The following is a 13634-nucleotide window of genomic DNA, read 5'->3' on the forward strand; positions in this document are numbered from 1 at the left end:
TTGTTTTTTTTGGCATTAAAGCTTATATTTGTGAATCGTTGTTTTAAATGTCTGTGTGGTTATTTTGGGCTGTAGACAGGAACAGTTAAGTGTAGTTAGTCAGTGAACACACAGGCACACACGCACACCGAATGGCTGTGGAGTGATTGTTGTGCGTCCTGCCGTCCACCCGTCTCTATGTGTGACTAACAAACCTTTATCGCCACATCTCACACTTCTATTTCCATTTGGAGCAAGAGTACTGGAGCGATTGTAGGGGTGTGCGCGCGTGTGTTTGTGTATGTCACGCACAGGGTGGGACCAAGGTTATTTTAGTTAACTAAATCTAACGAACGAAGTAAAACTAAAATTCAGAAAAAAACTATTTCGTTAATGAAATAAAATAAAAACGAAAATGCTTTTTAAAAAATAAAATAAAAAAAAACTAACTGAAAATACATTTTATGTTTAAAAAAACTAAAACTAACTATAATTATAGCAAAATTGTCCTTCGTTTTAGTCTTTGGTAATTTAATGCATGAGCCTTTGTGGATGATTTTTAAAGTGATTATAATACATTTATTTTGATATTAACTGGAATAAGGACGATTGAAACTGTGTCACACAGAAGTGACGTCATCTAGCAACAGCCAATGATGGCGTCGCTCCCATGGTGTTTTTTAAACATTGCGCAAAAGTAATACACTTTCTTAAAACTAAAACAAATTCTGAAATTATCTAAAACTTAACTAAGACTAAGCATTTATTAAATAACTAAAACTAATAAAAACTAACAGAACCACCCTGAAAAACTAATTAAAACTAACCATATTTCAAAAACAAAATAAAAACTAACTAAAATGAAAATTCCAAAACTATAATAATAACCCTGGGTGGGACGCACACAATGATCACAGCTCAATAGATAGCTAAAATAGTAGTAAAGAAAACGACAGACAGGCAGACAGATACAGACAGACAGCAAACTCAAGAGAGAGAAACTAGCTAGCTATAGATAGCTAGCAAAGAGCAAGCTATTGAAGATAGCTAGCGAGCTAGTGAAGAAATTTAGCAAGAAAGCTAGCTAGCTAGCAAGATAGCTAGCTAGGTAGCAAGATAGATAGATAGATAGATAGATAGATATGTGGAGTAAATAATAGCTGTAGATTTGTGGGGGCAAAAAAATCTTAAATTTACATGCGATATGTATGGAAACTTCAAATATACCGCATGTAAATCATGAGTTGGTATAAACAGAAGTGATGTAAATAATGTCAGGAAGTGGATGATGACGTAGGGGACGACATAACGTACGTCTGCATCCTCACAACAACAAAACTACTACATTGTGTCACAACACCAACACGCCCATTTAGATTGTTAACTGATTTTTAAAAATAACACCAAACTGTGACATTGGACGTTTGCAGCTGCCTAATTGTGTCAACACAGCTGAATGTCCTCCTCCTGGTCTTCCTCATTGAAGGTGCGCTGCTCCAACATCCCCGTCCATGTGGATCCCCGTGATCGAGGGGCTCCCCGCCACGTCCACACACAACCACATCCTGAGTGTGACCCACAGACGGGAAGTGCTTCAGGGGAAGACCAAGGTAGAACATGACACGCCGGCGTGATAACATATGTTAATGTAGTCAGATAACATATACACCCGTATGTGCTCATCTGTTAGACGGTGGGTGTTGTGACAGTGGCTCGGGCTCTGGTGTCGGGTGTGTTCCGTTGCGTGGCCTCCAACTCTGTGGGACTGGACTACCTGGACATCCACTTCTACGTCACAGGTGAGCAAACTAACAAATAAACAAATGGTGATGGATGACAGATTGTAAAATCAAGGGCAGTCACTTGTTGCAAGGCAGAATCTGTGGAGCTCCCTATAAGCATCAAGATGAACTCTGTAATCAATATAAAATCATTTTCTTATGAAGGGTTAGGGTCATTGTGTTGCTCTTCAGTGCGTGTGATATGAGGTCAGTGTAATTCCACTTGTGTGTATGAGAACGAAACAGGAACCCGTGGGCTCTTATCATTCCACTTCCCCCGTCTCCTCGTCCCCCCGTCTCATACGGCGCACTTCCTTGGACTGGCAGCTCGGCTTTATTTCGGGGTGTTCGGGAAAGATAAACACAATCCGCCATCAGGAAGCTCTCGAGCCGTTTCCACGGGAAGTTTCAAAGGGCTAAAGTAAATAGAACGACCTTTTCTCGCCGTCGTCGTGCTGGCCACAATAACCGTGGCGACATCAAAGGTGGTCCAAGATGGTGGCGAGCTCGCCATCTTTATCGGACAGGTCTACGTAGCCTACTCCAGTCGCACCGCTTGTAAACAAACCCTTTTTATTTGACTCAACCATTGAGAACATTTCTCTTGCTCAGATTAATGGCACAGAGGTTACTCCTTTGATATTGAAATAAATTGCGTATCATAACGCTAACGTTAGCTAGCATGCTAGCCATTTTGTTTTTGAATGACACCAACAACCCAGCATACCTTTTTTTTTGTCTTTTTTTTTTTAACCTGAAATTAAGCCTATGAACATTTTGAGCACTTAATTCAGTGATTCCTTTCGTACCACTCAAGGGCGCCCACATACACATAGCCTACTTTAAAAATCTCTCATGTTTATATATCTCATCAGACATTCCAGGAGGCTTCGCCGTGAGCCAGGATGGAGATCCCAGAGAAGGTGGAGGTCTGCGCCTCACCTGCAACGCCAATAAGCACCTATACACAGGCCTGTCGTGGCGCCGCCTTCACCCTGCCGGGGGCGGGGGCTGGGTTGGGGGCACCACCCTACATGGACACCCGTCCACGGGGGTGTTCTCATCCTCTCTGCGGCTGTCACTAAGCAACCTGAGCACCCAGGACTCGGGCGCCTACATGTGCGCCGCCCATCATCGCGTCACTGCGCAGGAGGTCCACCAAGTGGCCCAAGTGAGGGTCTCGGGTGAGTCACTTCTGGATTAGAGAGACGTTTTGGTTCCATCAACTGTACCATATTTAAACAGCTCCAGTTTCTTCGTTGGAGTTCTGTAACTATCCCCATGAGCTGTACCTTGAGGAACCAAAATGGCCTCCTTAGTAGTGCCTTATTTCTGGACATCCTGATGTCTTTGTATGTCGCAAACAAACAAACAGCCAGTCTCACGGAGTTGCGGCTGTTTGGGAATCGGGTCCCCTCGGCTTCCTGAGGCCCCACCCTGCCTTTGCTCAGCACCTCTTTCACGTGGGAATGGGCTCTGGTCTGGAGGAAGAGCACACAATGGCACTTCCCACAATGCCACATTTACAGGCCCCTGCGCTGGACCGCGGGAACAATCAGCCAATCAGACACTGTCAGGTCCCGGGCCCCCGTTTGGACAATCATCAATTGTTGTCCGGGAGGAAGATCAGGGAAACAACAATCAGTCGCCTCGCTTAAGTGACTTTGCTTCATGTCTGCGGACCACTGCTCGCTGTAACAATCAGTGTCCGACACGTCCATTTCCTCCATCGGGACCCCCGCTTGGGGAATCATGACACACAAACTGGGTGACCAGTGAGAAAAAAAAAAGTAGTCCACTTCCTTTGACTTCATTCTAAAGTGTTTTGCGGGGTGAGTGAGGTTGAAATCGGATGAAGTTAATCGAAATGTGTCACGGTGACTGAAATAGTTTTTTTGTAGGTGCATTTGTTTTCCTGATACAATCAGTCCTTTATGACTTCACAATATACTGCTGTGTACATACAATTCAAGGTTTTATCAAGAACAGTACAGGCACACATCTATTAGCAGGAAAAGGAACTGTGATGTCTATCGTTGTCCCTGGGGTTCGCCACAACAGGTTAGGGGAACTGAATTAAAAAGTGATAGCATACAGGTATGTATTTACAGCGTGCGTTCAAGACTTGCCTGCACTTCCCCCTAGTGGCTGCAAAAATGTGCTGTTGGTCATTGGAAAGCTCAGAAGTACTGAAAAGTAGGGTTCACTTGTTTTATTTATCAGCAGAGTTTATTTTGCGAATCAGGTCATCCGATTGTTTCCAAATGCTCATCTCGGCTTCTTTGGAAAGGGAATCACTTGGTGAAAGAGGCAAGGAAAACGTCCCTCTAAGGAAGGATCCTCGAAAAGAATTCAGGCTCTATGGGAAGACCGTCTGCACCGGGCGTTTTGCTTCAGATGAGGGACAAAAGGAAGACAGTAACTCTGGCTCTTTGTTTTTCTTGTCAGCCTTGGAGCCTCCAGTGCTGCTGAACAATTTGACAGATTGCACAGTAAACGTTAGCAGCGCGGTGACCCTCCACTGTCCCACCAAAGGTGTCCCACCTCCGACTGTCACGTGGTACAAGAACGAACACGCTCTGTCGGCAGGATCTGGTAAATCTTTTTTTTTTTTTTTAATGACTATCTGATTCAAAGTAAAGTTGTTTTTCTTCACTTGAGTGCAATCCTTCGCAGGTATCGTCATGTCACCAAAGGAAGGCTTACTCCATATCGACCGAATCACCATGGAGGACCAGGGCTTGTACACATGCCAAGCCGCCAACCAAAGGGGGTCTGTAGAGAGTTCTGCCTACATTTTTGTCACTGGTAAGTATTCCATATTTTCCATTGCATACAGAGTAGTTTGATTCAGCTGCAAAATGCGTTCAAATCAGATACGTCCGAAACTCCGTCTATGGAAATTCCTACTCTGGCGTGCACGTGTGTGGTGGCGACTTTCCTCTGGCTTCTCCTGACGCTCCTGATCCGAAAACTACGACAGGTGAGAAGACAACATAAAGAAATGTTGCAATTTCAGTGCGGCCTTACTTAGAAGTCCTCAGCCTTCTTTGTGCCTCAGACCAGTTTCTCATGAAGACGTATTATTTTGATTTATCATCAATAAGTAAGTAAATAAGATTGTGTGCAATCCAAGAATTACTCATTCAGTGCCATTGACGGCTATAGACGCCAAAAGACCATTTTGACTCGGCTGGGAGTTAATGTTTACCTGTATCTACCTTCGGCAGCCCAGCAGCTCCCAGAGCAAAGCCGAGTACTTGTCGATCATACTGGAGTCTGGAGACGGCCCCATCGAGGAGCAGTGCCAGCGACTCCAGTATGATCCCAACCAGTGGGAGTTCCCTAGAGAGCGTCTCAAATTAGGTACGTTATCAATTGAACGTGAACAAATGTCTGTTTGTTTGCTTCCAGGAATGTAAGCCAGAGGTTGTATTAAGATGGCATCAGAGATACTCCAACTTTCTCATAGCTCTTATCAAATGATCATTGGGAGGGCCTCTTGTTCCATTAATCAGAGTGTGTATTGTCTTTGGCGGGTTAATTAAGAGCACCAGTCGTAGGGTGTTTACTGACGTTAATCAGCCATGAGGGCGGTGTTGAGTCAAATGTTCTCCTGATGAGCTCTGAAGTCTTGTCTTATCAGAAGTTCACTTCCAGGATGGGCGAGAATAAGTATCATGTCACACCCAGACAAGAATTTGTGCCGTGGAGTCTTTGGGAAAGTGGTGAAAGGTTAGGATTAAGGTTTAGTGAGTGAGTGAGAAGATTTGAGCTTTCGAAACTTATGTTAAAGGACACTGTCATAAATGAAAAAAACACCTACAACTCTTCCAAAGTCATGTGACCAAATACCCTTTTTGGATGTGCTTTGACACCGACACTTGCTGATGAGTATCATGTCCCACCCAGGTAAGAATTTGGGCCACGGAGCCTTTGGTAAGGTGGTGCAGGCGTCTGCGTTTGGCATAGACACCGCTTCCAGCTGCAGGACGGTGGCTGTTAAGATGCTGAAAGGTACAAAACATGTTTTGCAAGATCTTCAATCCATTCAGTTGTCTTTTTCAGCCCCATTTATTTTCACATTTCATCCACCAGAGGGCGCCACAGTCAGCGAGCACAAAGCCCTGATGACCGAACTGAAAATCCTCAACTACATCGGACACCATCTCAACGTTGTTAACCTACTGGGAGCTTGCACCAAGCCGGGAGGTTTGTGGATGATCGTGGTTACACACTGGATATATAAGGGGTAGATTTAGATTTAAGATTAGGTTTTGATCAGTGTTCCATGCTAAGTGTATGTACTGTATGTTGATTAGGGTGGAATTAGGAACTGGGTCAGCGTTAGCCTCACAGGGAGGCCTACTGATGGGGTTTTGGTAAGGTACGGATTGGGATCGGAGTTGAGATTTGGATCGTGTTTTAAATTCAGATTGGGATCAGGGTTTCACGTAGGGATTATGTTTAGGATGAGGATGAAGATAAAGATTGGAGGTTAGGGTTTTGGGGTTGTTGGGTTTGGGTTAGGTTTAGGATCAGGGGCAGGTGTTAAAGTTTGTGTTCTGGGGTTCTGGAATCAGAGTTACAATTTGGATCTTGGTTTGAGTTCAAATTGGGTAGGTATTAGCCTGGTTGAGGTGAAGATTCACTTTGGGATTAGGTTCAGGATTAGGGTTGGTGGTTACGTTAAAGATTAGGATTAGCCTAAATTAGGGTAATGATTGAAATTAAATTTAGGATACAAATTGTTTGGATTAAGGTTGAAGGTTGGCATTGTAGTTGGGGTTAAGACTGGGTTTTGGATTAGGATCAGGGTTTGATCCTGGTTGGGGTTCAGATGTGTGTGTTTGTGTTTGCATCACAGGGCCACTGATGGTCATCGTGGAGTACTGTCGCCATGGAAACTTGTCCAGCTTCCTGAAGAGCAAGCGATCTGTGTTTGGGGTGAGAGTGCGAGCGTGTGTAGTTGAATTGTGAAAGATGCTATAAACGTCACTTTTCACAAAGTTGCGTGCCACAGAAAGAGCAAAATCATTCACACGCACACCCCGCACGCACACACGTACACACGCATGCACAGGCATAGATTGCCATCAGGCAATCAATCGGGCAGTTAAATGTTTGTGTAGAAAGGCCAAAATTTGAGCGTTCTGGGTAGTCAGGCTAAGAATTGAGCGTGATTGTATGGTAAGACTAAAAATAGGTCATATAGGAAGGCTAAAAAAAATAGATGACGTATAGGAAGGTTAAAAAGTAAAATTGGCCATGATGAATGGTAAGGCTAAAAATTTAGCATAGTCGAAAAAGAAAACCAAAACAAAAAAACACCTGAATATACATGGTCATTTAAAAAAAAAAAAAAAAAGCGCCTTACTATATATGGTCATTAAAAAAAAAAAAAAAAAAAAAAAAAAAAGCCTTACTATACATGGTCATTTAAAAAAACACACGTAAGGCAGTTTTTCTGAAAAAAAAAAAAAAAGTAAAAAATGCCCTTTTTTTTTTTTTTTTTTTTAATTAAAAAAAAACAACAACAAAAACGCCTTTCTATACATGGTTGTTTTTTTTCCAAAAATAAAACGCCTTACTATACATGGTCGTTTTTTCTCCAAAAATAAAACGCCTTACTATACATGGTCGGGTTTTTTTTGCAAAAATAAAGCGCCTTACTATACATGGTCGTTTTTTATCCAAAAATAAAGCGCCTTACTATACATGGTCGTTTTTTTTCCAAAAATAAAACGCCTTACGAAACATGGTCGTTTTTTTCCCAAAAAGAAAACGCCGTACTTTACATTGTCGTTTTTTTTTTTCCCAAAATTAAAACGCCTTACTATACATGGTCGGTTTTTTTGCAAAAATAAAACGCCTTACTATACATGGTCGTTTTTTTGTCCAAAAATAAAACGCCTTACTATACATGGTCGTTTTTTGTACAAAAATAAAACGCCTTACTATACATGGTCGTTTTTTACCCAAAAATAAAACGCCTTACGAAACATGGTCGTTTTTTTTCCAAAAATAAAACGCCTTACTATATATGGTCGTTTTTTTGTCCAAAAATAAAACGCCTTACTTTACATTGTCGGTTTTTTTCCCAAAAATAAAACGCCTTACTATACATGGTCGTTTTTTTGTCCAAAAATAAAACGCCTTACTATACATGGTCGTTTTTTTTTTGCTAAAATAAAACGCCTTACTATACATGGTCGTTTTTTTCCCAAAAATAAAACGCCTTACTATACATGGTCGTATTTTTTCCAAAAATAAAACGCCTTACGAAACATGGTCGTTTTTTCTCCAAAAATAAAACGCCTTACTATACATGGTCGGGTTTTTTTTGCAAAAATAAAACGCCTTACTATACATGGTCGTTTTTTGTCCAAAAATAAAACGCCTTACTATACATGGTCGTTTTTTGTCCAAAAATAAAACGCCTTACTATACATGGTCGTTTTTTTCCCAAAAATAAAACGCCTTACTATACATGGTCGTTTTTTTTCCAAAAATAAAACGCCTTACGAAACATTGTCGTTTTTTTCCCAAAAAGAAAACGCCTTACTTTACATTGTCGTTTTTTTTTCCAAAAATAAAACGCCTTACTATACATGGTCGGTTTTTTTGCAAAAATAAAACGCCTTACTATACATGGTCGTTTTTTTGTCCAAAAATAAAACGCCTTACTATACATGGTCGTTTTTTTTCCAAAAATAAAACGCCTTACTATACATGGTCGTTTTTTGTCCAAAAATAAAACGCCTTACTATACATGGTCGTTTTTTTTCCCAAAAATAAAACGCCTTACTATACATGGTCGTTTTTTTGTCCAAAAATAAAACGCTTTACTATACATGGTCGTTTTTTTCCCAAAAATAAAACGCCTTACAATACATGGTCGTATTTTTTCCAAAAATAAAACGCCTTACGAAACATGGTCGTTTTTTTTCCAAAAATAAAACGCCTTACTATACATGGTCGTTTTTTTGTCCAAAAATAAAACGCCTTACTTTACATTGTCGTTTTTTTTTCCAAAAATAAAACGCCTTACTATACATGGTCGTTTTTTTTCCAAAAATAAAACGCCTGACTATACATGGTCGTTTTTTTCCCAAAAATAAAACGCCTTACTATACATGGTCGTTTTTTTTCCAAAAATAAAACGCCTTACTATACATGGTCGTTTTTTTCCCAAAAATAAAACGCCTTACTATACATGGTCGTTTTTTTTTTTGCTAAAATAAAACGCCTTACTATACATGGTCGTTTAAAAAAAATAAAATAAAACGCCTTACTATACATGGTCGTTTTTTTTCTCCAAAAATAAAACGCCTTACTATACATGGTCGTTTTTTGTCCAAAAATAAAACGCCTTACTATACATGGTCGTTTTTTTTCCAAAAATAAAACGCCTTACGAAACATGGTCGTTTTTTTTCCAAAAATAAAACGCCTTACTATACATGGTCGTTTTTTTTCCAAAAATAAAACGCCTTACGAAACATGGTCGTTTTTTTTCCAAAAAATAAAACGCCTTACTATACATGGTCGTTTTTTTTCCAAAAATAAAACGCCTTACTATACATGGTCGTTTTTTTCCAAAAATAAATGGCCTTACTATACATGGTCGTTTTTTTTCCAAAAATAAAACGCCTTACGAAACATGGTCGTTTTTTTCCAAAAATAAAACGCCTTACTATACATGGTCGTTTTTTTTCCAAAAATAAAACGCCTTACTATACATGGTCGTTTTTTTCCAAAAATAAAACGCCTTACTATACATGGTCGTTTTTTTGTCCAAAAATAAAACGCCTTAATATACATTGTCGTTTTTTTTCCCCAAAAATAAAACGCCTTACTATACATGGTCGGGGTTTTTTTTGCAAAAATAAAACGCCTTACTATACATGGTCGTTTTTTGTCCAAAAATAAAACGCCTTACTATACATGGTCGTTTTTTTTCCAAAAATAAAACGCCTTACGAAACATGGTCGTTTTTTTTCCAAAAATAAAACGCCTTACTATACATGGTCGTTTTTTTTGCAAAAATAAAACGCCTTACTTTACATTGTCGGTTTTTTTTTTCCAAAAATAAAATGCCTTACTATACATGGTCGTTTTTTTTGCAAAAATAAAACGCCTTACTATACATGGTCGTTTTTTTTGGGAAAAATAAAACGCCTTACTATACATGGTCGTTTTTTTTTCCCAAAAATAAAACGCCTGACTATACATGGTCGTTTTTTTCCCAAAAATAAAACGCCTTACTATACATGGTCGTTTTTTTTCCAAAAATAAAATGCCTTACTATACATGGTCATTCTTTGTCCTAAAATAAAACGCCTTACTATACATGGTCGTTTTTTTCCAAAAATAAAACGCCTTACTATACATGGTCGTTTTTTTTCCAAAAATAAAACGCCTTACTATACATGGTCGTTTTTTTCCAAAAATTAAACGCCTTACTATACATGGTCGTTTTTTTTTCCAAAAATAAAACGCCTTACTATACATGGTCATTCTTTGTCCTAAAATAAAACGCCTTACTATAAATGGTCGTTTTTTTTGCAAAACTAAAACGCCTTACTATACATGGTCGTTTTTTTGTCCAAAAATAAAACGCCTTACTTTACATTGTCGTTTTTTTTTCCAAATATAAAACGCCTTACGATACATGGTCGGGTTTTTTTTTGCAAAAATAAAACGCCTTACTATACATGGTCGTTTTTTGTCCAAAAATAAAACGCCTTACTATACATGGTCGTTTTTTTCCCAAAAATAAAACGCCTTACTATACATGGTCGTTTTTTTTTCAAAAAATAAAACGCCTTACGAAACATGGTCGTTTTTTTTCCAAAAATAAAACGCCTTACTTTACATTGTCGGTTTTTTTTCCAAAAATAAAATGCCTTACTATACATGGTCGTTTTTTTTGCAAAAATAAAACGCCTTACTATACATGGTCGTTTTTTTGGGGAAAAATAAAACGCCTTACTATACATGGTCGTTTTTTTGTCCAAAAATAAAACGCCTTACTTTACATTGTCGGTTTTTTTTTCAAAAAATAAAACGCGTTTTATTTTTTGAAAAAAAACGACCACGTATAGTAAGGCCTTTTATTTTTGGAAAAAAAAAAAATGACCATGTATAGTAAGGCGTTTTATTTTTGGAAAAAAAACGACCATGTATAGTAAGGCGTTTTATTTATTTTTTTTAAAACGACCATGTATAGTCAGGCGTTTTATTTTTAGAAAAAAATGACCATGTATAGTAAGGCGTTTTATTTTTTGAAAAAAAACCGACCATGTATAGTAAGGCGTTTTATTTTTGGAAAAAAACGACCATGTATAGTAAGGCGTTTTATTTTTGGAAAAAAACGACCATGTATAGTAAGGCGTTTTATTTTTTGAAAAAAAACGACCATGTATAGTAAGGCGTTTTATTTTTTGAAAAAAAACGACCATGTATAGCAAGGCGTTTTATTTTTGGAAAAAAACGACCATGTATAGTTAAGGCGTTTTATTTTTTGAAAAAAACGACCATGTATAGTAAGGCATTTTATTTTTGGAAAAAAAGGACCATGTATAGTAAGGCGTTTTATTTTTGGAAAAAAAGGACCATGTATAGTAAGGCGTTTTATTTTTGGGGAAAAAACGACCATGTATAGTAAGGCGTTTTATTTTTGGGAAAAAAATGACCATGTATAGGAAGGCATTTTATTTTTGGAAAAAGAGGACCATGTATAGTAAGGCGTTTTATTTTTGGAAAAAAAGGACCATGTATAGTAAGGCGTTTTATTTTTGGAAAAAAAGGACCATGTATAGTAAGGCGTTTTATTTTTGGAAAAAAAGGACCATGTATAGTAAGGCGTTTTATTTTTGGAAAAAAACAACCATGTATAGTAAGGCGTTTTATTTTTGCAAAAAAACGACCATGTATAGTAAGGCGTTTTATTTTTGGGAAAAAAATGACCATGTATAGTAAGGCGTTTTATTTTTGGAAAAAAACGACCATGTATAGTAAGGCGTTTTATTTTTTGAAAAAAAACGACCATGTATAGTAAGGCGTTTTATTTTTGGAAAAAAACGACCATGTAGTAAGGCGTTTTATTTTTGGGAAAAAACGACCATGTATAGTAAGGCGTTTTATTTTTACAAAAAAACGACCATGTATAGTAAGGCGTTTTATTTTTTGAAAAAAACGACCATGTATAGTAAGGCGTTTTATTTTTTGAAAAAAAACGACCATGTATATATAGTAAGGCGTTTTATTTTTTGAAAAAAACGACCATGTATAGTAAGGCGTTTCATTTTTTGAAAAAAAACGACCATGTATAGTAAGGCGTTTTATTTTTGCAAAAAAACGACCATGTATAGTAAGGCGTTTTATTTTTGCAAAAAAACGACCATGTATAGTAAGGCGTTTTATTTTTGGAAAAAAACGACCATGTATAGTAAGGCGTTTTATTTTTGGGAAAAAACGACCTTGTATAGTAAGGCGTTTTATTTTTGGGAAAAAAACGACCATGTATAGTAAGGCGTTTTATTTTTGGAAAAAAACGACCATGTATAGTAAGGCGTTTTATTTTTGGAAAAAAACGACCATGTATAGTAAGGCGTTTTATTTTTGGGAAAAAACGACCATGTATAGTAAGGCGTTTTATTTTTGCAAAAAAACGACCATGTATAGTAAGGCGTTTTATTTTTGGGAAAAAAATGACCATGTATAGTAAGGCGTTTTATTTTTGGAAAAAAACGACCATGTATAGTAAGGCGTTTTATTTTTTGAAAAAAAACGACCATGTATAGTAAGGCGTTTTATTTTTGGAAAAAAACGACCATGTAGTAAGGCGTTTTATTTTTGGGAAAAAACGACCATGTATAGTAAGGCGTTTTATTTTTACAAAAAAACGACCATGTATAGTAAGGCGTTTTATTTTTTGAAAAAAACGACCATGTATAGTAAGGCGTTTTATTTTTTGAAAAAAAAACGACCATGTATATATAGTAAGGCGTTTTATTTTTTGAAAAAAACGACCATGTATAGTAAGGCGTTTCATTTTTTGAAAAAAAACGACCATGTATAGTAAGGCGTTTTATTTTTGCAAAAAAACGACCATGTATAGTAAGGCCTTTTATTTTTGGAAAAAAACGACCATGTATAGTAAGGCGTTTTATTTTTGCAAAAAAACGACCATGTATAGTAAGGCGTTTTATTTTTGGAAAAAAACGACCATGTATAGTAAGGCGTTTTATTTTTGGGAAAAAACGACCTTGTATAGTAAGGCGTTTTATTTTTGGGAAAAAAACGACCATGTATAGTAAGGCGTTTTATTTTTGGGAAAAAACGACCATGTATAGTAAGGCGTTTTATTTTTGCAAAAAAACGACCATGTATAGTAAGGCGTTTTATTTTTGGGGAAAAAATGACCATGTATAGTAAGGCGTTTTATTTTTGGAAAAAAACGACCATGTATAGTAAGGCGTTTTATTTTTTGAAAAAAAACGACCATGTATAGTAAGGCGTTTTATTTTTGGAAAAAAACGACCATGTAGTAAGGCGTTTTATTTTTGGGAAAAAACGACCATGTATAGTAAGGCGTTTTATTTTTACAAAAAAACGACCATGTATAGTAAGGCGTTTTATTTTTTGAAAAAAACGACCATGTATAGTAAGGCGTTTTATTTTTTGAAAAAAAACGACCATGTATATATAGTAAGGCGTTTTATTTTTTGAAAAAAACGACCATGTATAGTAAGGCGTTTCATTTTTTGAAAAAAAACGACCATGTATAGTAAGGCGTTTTATTTTTGCAAAAAAACGACCATGTATAGTAAGGCCTTTTATTTTTGGAAAAAAACGACCATGTATAGTA

At 37.4% G+C, this 13634-nt stretch overlaps 1 protein-coding gene across 1 annotated transcript in view; it reads left to right on the forward strand.

Annotated features, from left to right (window-relative positions):
• flt1 (fms related receptor tyrosine kinase 1) overlaps window positions 1-13634 on the forward strand; it is a 167437-nt gene that overhangs the window by 19310 nt on the left and 134493 nt on the right. The window contains exons 11-20 of the mRNA XM_077509583.1: window positions 1466-1589; window positions 1670-1778; window positions 2636-2944; window positions 4209-4355; window positions 4437-4568; window positions 4637-4743; window positions 4991-5126; window positions 5673-5777; window positions 5859-5972; window positions 6628-6707. Of these exons, the coding sequence (XP_077365709.1) occupies window positions 1466-1589; window positions 1670-1778; window positions 2636-2944; window positions 4209-4355; window positions 4437-4568; window positions 4637-4743; window positions 4991-5126; window positions 5673-5777; window positions 5859-5972; window positions 6628-6707 (1363 nt within the window). The remainder of the gene's footprint in view (window positions 1-1465; window positions 1590-1669; window positions 1779-2635; window positions 2945-4208; window positions 4356-4436; window positions 4569-4636; window positions 4744-4990; window positions 5127-5672; window positions 5778-5858; window positions 5973-6627; window positions 6708-13634) is intronic.

This window comes from Festucalex cinctus, chromosome 20 (assembly GCF_051991245.1).
Source record: "Festucalex cinctus isolate MCC-2025b chromosome 20, RoL_Fcin_1.0, whole genome shotgun sequence".
Taxonomy (NCBI): Eukaryota; Metazoa; Chordata; class Actinopteri; order Syngnathiformes; family Syngnathidae; genus Festucalex; species Festucalex cinctus.